A 6,465-nucleotide genomic window follows, 5' to 3' on the forward strand; every position below is an offset into this window, starting at 1 on the left:
GTTGCCTGCGCTCACGTAGTCTACTTGTCATTCGCTAATACTCCTATATCTCTACAGTGATTGAGATTTAAATTTTGTGGGAGTACTTGATTAGAGTAGAAATAATTCTTGTTATGGAAAATTTAAAAATTAAAAAGTAGATGAAATTTTTATTATTGATAATAGTATTTTTAAAATTATATTATAATTTTTTATTCAAATTTAAATGATTGATTTAATAGATTTATTCAACATAAAAATATTAAATTTTGATAAAATTAAATTTTATATATTAAGAGTGTTGAATTTTAAAAATTAAAGAAATAAAATTGTTAATTTATTTTATTATTAATAAATAAAAAGTAATTTTTTTAAAAAAATCTGTTAGGTTATATGTAAATATTTTAATTTTAATTTTTAATTAATTAAATTATTTTAAAATTTGACTCTAATTATAATAAATTATAAACATATTATATTATAATAGTAAATGAATGTAAAGTGTTGGATTTTTTAGTTTTTTGGAAATATTGTTCAATTCACATGATGATATTGTAACTAATACACTCCCAAACAATATTAGGAAGAAGAAGATGTTTGCGGTTTGTGTACGTAAGAGGATAAATTTGTAAATTTACATATAGCTACCGTGTCAAAAGTATCACCGTCCAAGATGCTCAAATTACGATCCCGTAGAGAAAAGCGTCGTCCGGTGCCTAAATAATAAAGATATTATCTTTATCAATTATTATTATTTTTATTTTTAAAATTTGCGTCAGTGATTTGATTGATTTCAAGTTTTAAACTTAAAAATCAAGAATAGCCAAAACAAAAAAAAAAAAAAAAAAAAAAAAAGAAAAGGTGAGAGAGAAAATTCATACTCGCAGGCCACGCAGCAAAGCAATGGAGGTCGAAAGCTGACTCCTTATCTTTCCTCTTTAACAAAAGAAAGCGACCGAAACGCGCTTAAGAATAAGCATAATCGGTGTACCTCCTGCACCGACGCCGTTTCACTGCCTCACCTCTTCTTCTCCCTTTGTAGCTCTCGCTCCTTACTCCAATCTAAACTGGTTCGATCCCTTCTCTCTCTCTCTCTCTCTCTATTGACCCTTATTTAGTTTTGTCCAACAGTGGTCAACGTTTCAAATTCTTGAGGGTTTTTCAGTCTTGCAGTGATGCAAGAGCTGATTTTGTGTTAGCTGGATGTTCAATTTTTGTTGAATGAGTTTAATTTTGTGGTTTTCTTTGAATCGGTCTATTTTCTTTTTTTAATGCCTTTTCTTACCGAGTGGTTTTGATATTAATCTGTTTGGTTGATGTGAAAAAAAAAAAAAAAAGGAAACTCAATCGCCAAGGCAATTGCTTATTCCCTTTCCACAAAAATAAAGAAAGTTTAGATTTCTGCTTTTTTCCTTTTCAAAATTTTCTGCTAAACTGGTGATTATCCCCTTCAATTTTCTCAGTGGCCAAACGTGGGTTTAGTTCCTTTGCTGATACCCGACTGAAGGTTTTGCCCTTCTATGGTTTTGATTTCTCTATTGTGAGATAGAACTGAAATTATCTGTCTTCTTCTGAATTTACACTGTCAATTTTGGCAATTTCCTCGTCATTTCCGTCAAGGACGGGTCTTGGGTCTTGGGTCTTTTGTCTTTTTAATTTTGGTTTCTGGTGCAATCGAGGGGGAAGATTTATGGTAATGGGTTCTGCTTATTTTCTCATTCTTTTCTTGAATTTAGCTGGGCCAAGTAAGTTTCTTGGTCTTCTTGAGTAATGAATCTCTGCTTCTGTATCTGCATTCTGCAACGTAAGTTCATGTCTTTGAAGGGAAAATGAAGCTGTTATTATGCTGATGCCTTTTTATTTTGTTTGTTAAACAGAATGAAGATTGTTAAATTATCCACTGCATCTTGTATCCAGTAACTTGAGTTGCTTGTTACAACTTGTTTAAGTATTGGGACAAGAGGACATCTGTTCTGTACTGTGCATTTGACAAGTGACATGAAGGTGGTAATCTCAGTCTGAGATTCTATGCTTCTGTCATTTCCATTGTTTTGGTGGACTTAGATGGATGTTTCCTCAACAGAGCGACATTCTGTAAGTCAAACTGAAACCTACCCATTGTTAATGGAGCGACCTGAGAGTCTTAGCGCTAGCGAGCACATTATTGACATACCAAGGAGCAGTGATTCCTCCCCATCAACGTCTCATGATAGAACTGCCAGTGGTTTGGAAGCCTCGTCACACATAGACAGACCTTCAACCAGTGTGAGAACATCTCTTCCTCAACCTTCAACAATGACCTCTGGTGGTAATGGATCAAACACGCGCAACTCATCATTCATAAGGAGAGGTGAAGCTCGTCGGCGAAGGAGTCCGTTGAACTCTGGCTTATGGATTTCTGTAGAATTGGTTCTCACAATTAGCCAGATTGTTGCATCTATTGTTGTTTTGTCCGCGTCAAGGAATGAGCATCCGCGGGCACCATTGTTTCCTTGGATTGTTGGTTATGCATCAGGATGTGTTGCAACCCTTCCCCTTCTGTATTGGCGTTATCGTCATCGTAACCAGGTTTTAGAGCAAGAGTCAACTCAATCTCGTCAGGGTTCTACACATATTACTGTTCCAGCAGGACCTTATTCTGTTTCAGTCAGCAGGAGTTCAGAAGCAGATGATCGCCGAACTGCTACTACATCATCTAGAAGTAGTCTAAATTCTGAAGCACTAAATGCAAGGTATGAGTTCTTATTGCATTGGTGTTTTTCTCAAACATATTTGCTTGGCTTATGTCTTGGAGTTCTGTTAGCTAGCCTTGTTAGAGAAAAATATCTGCCCTGTATGGTTGATTTTATGGAAAATGATGTTCAAAGCATTTTCTTTGGTGGGTGTGATGATGCTTATGTGCTACAATTTATTGAAGCTCCTTGTGTATCCAGTGTAGAGTCGCAGTTAATAATTGTGTATCTACATGTGTACACACATGTAATAACATATCTTTACATATTTCCTAGTACTTCTTGTGTGCCACTAATGCTGTTATTTTCTTCCAATTTTTATTTATCAATTGGTGGTATCCTCTCTTCAATTGCCTCTAGGATCTAGCTGTGTCTCACTTCATGGAATCAATTTACTAAAGTTGATATTGAGCAACTCAATAGGGTAGTGTTTCCCTTTCTGTTTCCAGTGTTTAGATACTCTGGCAGTTTTAGCAGATTATGGAATTTGTTTGAAGAAAAAGGGCATAGGTTTCCACTCCTGTCCAGGTTGGGCCTTTAGATCAGGGTTTCAGGATTGTTAAGTGTGAGACTTGATGCTATCATCTCTTGGTCGTCTGGATTCAGAGTCATCACATGCATCCTTTTGTTCTTTCTTTTTGCCTTTTGGTGTCAATTGGGAATAAATACTCTTTTTGGTTTGGATTTATATACTTGTTCTGTTGGTACCACAAACTTGGTTTACTTATTATTGATGGTACAATGTAGTTTGTCTTTGTTCTTATCACATCAATGCTTTTTTATAGGCTAGTTAAATTTATCAAATGAAAAAGTGTCTTCTTGATATTGTTGTGAAGTGTGTTCAGTTTGCATACCTATTAATAAAAGGTTTGTTGATCAAATGAACTTGTTTGGCTCGCAGACTCAAGACTCTGGTTGAATACTTCAAGATGGCTCTAGATTGTTTTTTCGCAGTTTGGTTTGTGGTTGGCAATGTGTGGATCTTTGGAGGGCATTCGTCTGCTAGTGAGGCTCCAAACATGTACAGGTGCTGCTTAGTTGCATTTTTTAACTTTTTTCTGTAACATACTTTTGCAAGAGCTCATCCCCATTTATGCATCTTTTTTTTTGCAGGTTATGTATAGTGTTTCTTACCTTTAGCTGTATTGGATATGCAATGCCCTTCATTCTGTGTGCGACGATCTGCTGTTGCTTGCCTTGTATAATTTCTCTTCTAGGGTTTAGAGAGGACCTGGGGCAGACAAGAGGAGCCACAGCAGAATCCATTGATGCCTTGCCAACATACAAGTTTAAGGTGAGTAAAAACAGGAACAGTGATGATAGAGATAGCAACTCAGGTGCTGTTGATGGTGGAATTGTGGCTGCTGGAACAGAGCATGAGCGAATGATCTCTGGAGAAGATGCGGTAAGAGCTTCCTGAAGCATGTCCTGGTCACTTGTTCTGAAGCTCTAACTTTTCAGTTCCTTTATTTATTTCACATGCATACTCGTGTGTTGTCTTGTTGAGAATACTCATGAGATTGTAACTGTGACAGGTTTGCTGCATTTGTTTGGCAAAATATGCAAACAATGATGAACTGAGGGAGCTACCCTGTTCACATTTTTTCCACAAGGAGTGCGTTGATAAGTGGCTGAAGATCAATGCTTCTTGTCCTCTTTGCAAGAGTGAGGTCGGTGAAAGTATTATTGGTTCGCTCTCTGGGTCAAATTCTAGATGAATTGATCTTCATCATAGAAAAAGAGTAATGTCATATATATAATTTACCAATTTGGCATTTTGTAAAGTGCTATTGCAATTTTTTTTCCCCTTTTGAATATGGATTGATAAATTTCTGTACGAATCCATTCATCTTTTTCAATCTGCCATTTTTACTTGCCAAGATCGAACTTTTGCCGTTGTTGATGGATGTAGGAGCATGGGTGTTGGATTCTTTACTTAACTGGTTATATTATTAATACTATTCATTTCAAAAGGATTGCCAGACCAGGTTGGAAAAAGTCGTCATCAGTGGAAATAGATGGCTGGATGGATGTTTGCTTGCTTGCTTATATAACTGTTTAAATAGGTAAGAAAAGATGGGAATGCTTTCCAATTGCAGATGAAATGGAGATGAAGTCACTGATGCTTTCCAGCGGTGGTGGCACTGGGAATTGGGAAAGTGGAGCCTGCCTTTGTATTTGGTATTGAACATGTTCAAGATGTCCTTTTAATTATATGCTTAGATAAAAAGAATTTTGACTTATGCTTTGTATCAATGGCCATGATTACAGAAAAAAGCATTGGAGTTGCTTTTGGAAAATTATCACATTTGAATGCTTTTGACAAAAAGAAAAAAAGGATGTTTTAGATGGTGTGTTTATCCATTTTTTAAAAAATAATTTTAATTTCTTCTAGCATAACATTTTCTATTAAATTTACAATAAACAAAAAAAAAAATATGTATATATATATATATTATCCTGTTCTTACACTGGTATTTCTGATAATATATGTATTTTTTTTTTCTCTTTTTGCTATGCAAAGAGGTTATAAGGGCACAAACAGCAGTGAAGGTTACAAAGTGTACAAGAATTGATGCTTCTCCGAAAACCTTTAGTAAAACCAAAAGGAAAGTTTAGAAGCTAAATGGACAAAACAGATAGCCGCAAGCAGAATGCATGAAAAGATGAGAAGCTGAAAGCGGGTGCGAGAATGGAGAATAGCCTTAAATAGTGGAACTAATGTCCTAGGAAGGAAAGAGATTGAAGCCACAAAGAGTAGCATGTGAAAGAGAACAATCGGTCTCACATTTAATAGCGTGAAAACCAACATCTAAAGCTCACTTGACAATCTCTCAAATAGCAAGAGCTTTTTGAGTAGTAGCGTAGGAATACCAAAGTTTCTTAGAATATCCATGAAACACAGACTCCGCACTACTAGTAGCAACAACAACAAAAAAAAATTGATATTTTTAAGTCATATTATAATTAAGTTTGATAATGCCAGGGAAAGGAGGATGCCAGACCAGATGAGAAGATATTTTCGAGGATTGAGGTTTGGGAGGGAAAGGGTCAGGAAAAACACTATTAAGTTGAAATTGATGAATATATTAAATTTTATTAAATATTAACAGATATTTTAATAGATTTTTTAAAAATAAAATAAAATAATAATAATTAATTTATATATTATTATAATCTAAGAAAAAGATGCTAATGGCAATGTGAATCTCACATCTAAATAAACGTTCTCACGTGATGGGCTCACTACCTAACTAGATCTCAACCTCATCATGATGTGCCTCTTCGTTTCGCCGCTTAACGACTGTTGAGTGACCTAAGGGTCAAATATATAATTTAATCTCTAATTTTTATAAAAAATCAGTTAGTAATTATTTTTTTAATTTTAACATTTCATAAACTTTATAAAAATATAATTTTTTAATATATAAATTTTATAAAATATAACTATTCAATCTTTAAATTTTATCAAATATAATTTTTTAATTTTTAAAATTTTAAAATGTATACAAAATTATATACGTGTGTAAAATTGAAGTACTTACATTCTTATAAAAGTCAAATATTAAACGTTAATATAAAATACATGCCATTTTAAAATAAAAAATAAAAAATACATGATATTAAATAACTTTTCAAATAAAATTTAAAGATTAAATTATATATTCTACCTTTACCTAAGTTTAACTTTTATTAGTGGTTTTTATTACATCAAGGATATAAATTATCAGTGGAAAAATCAGAAATTTAGTTC

The 6,465-nt window shown here is 33.8% G+C and overlaps 1 protein-coding gene across 3 annotated transcripts; it reads left to right on the top strand.

Moving 5' to 3' along the window:
• Positions 1-821: 821 nt before the first annotated feature.
• On the top strand, positions 822-4,591 carry LOC110603730 (E3 ubiquitin-protein ligase At1g12760). 3 transcript variants are annotated; one of them, XM_043951953.1, is made up of 5 exons: positions 822-1,049; positions 1,857-2,711; positions 3,613-3,738; positions 3,825-4,116; positions 4,247-4,591. In XM_043951953.1, exons 2-5 carry the CDS (start codon positions 2,044-2,046, stop codon positions 4,427-4,429), a joined length of 1,269 nt encoding a protein of 422 aa, XP_043807888.1. In that variant the 5' UTR covers positions 822-1,049; positions 1,857-2,043; the 3' UTR covers positions 4,430-4,591. The 3 variants fall into 3 exon arrangements, with proteins under 3 accessions (XP_043807888.1, XP_021597309.1, XP_043807889.1); XM_021741617.2 differs by lacking the exon at positions 822-1,049 and adding an exon at positions 1,056-1,672; XM_043951954.1 differs by lacking the exon at positions 822-1,049 and having other exon boundaries at positions 1,056-2,711.
• The last annotated feature ends 1,874 nt before the right edge of the window (positions 4,592-6,465 follow it).

The sequence above is a fragment of the Manihot esculenta genome, chromosome 16 (genome assembly GCF_001659605.2).
Source record: "Manihot esculenta cultivar AM560-2 chromosome 16, M.esculenta_v8, whole genome shotgun sequence".
Taxonomy (NCBI): Eukaryota; Viridiplantae; Streptophyta; class Magnoliopsida; order Malpighiales; family Euphorbiaceae; genus Manihot; species Manihot esculenta.

What these genes read in the sequence shown, in the direction of transcription:
- LOC110603730 (XM_043951953.1), top strand. Translation starts at nt 2,044, where the DNA reads ATGGATGTTTCCTCAACAGAGCGACATTCTGTAAGTCAAACTGAAACC. An exon ending in TCTGAAGCACTAAATGCAAG is followed by an intron (nt 2,712 to 3,612) that starts GTATGAGTTCTT and finishes TTTGGCTCGCAG; the next exon opens with ACTCAAGACTCTGGTTGAAT. An exon ending in TGATCTCTGGAGAAGATGCG is followed by an intron (nt 4,117 to 4,246) that starts GTAAGAGCTTCC and finishes TAACTGTGACAG; the next exon opens with GTTTGCTGCATTTGTTTGGC.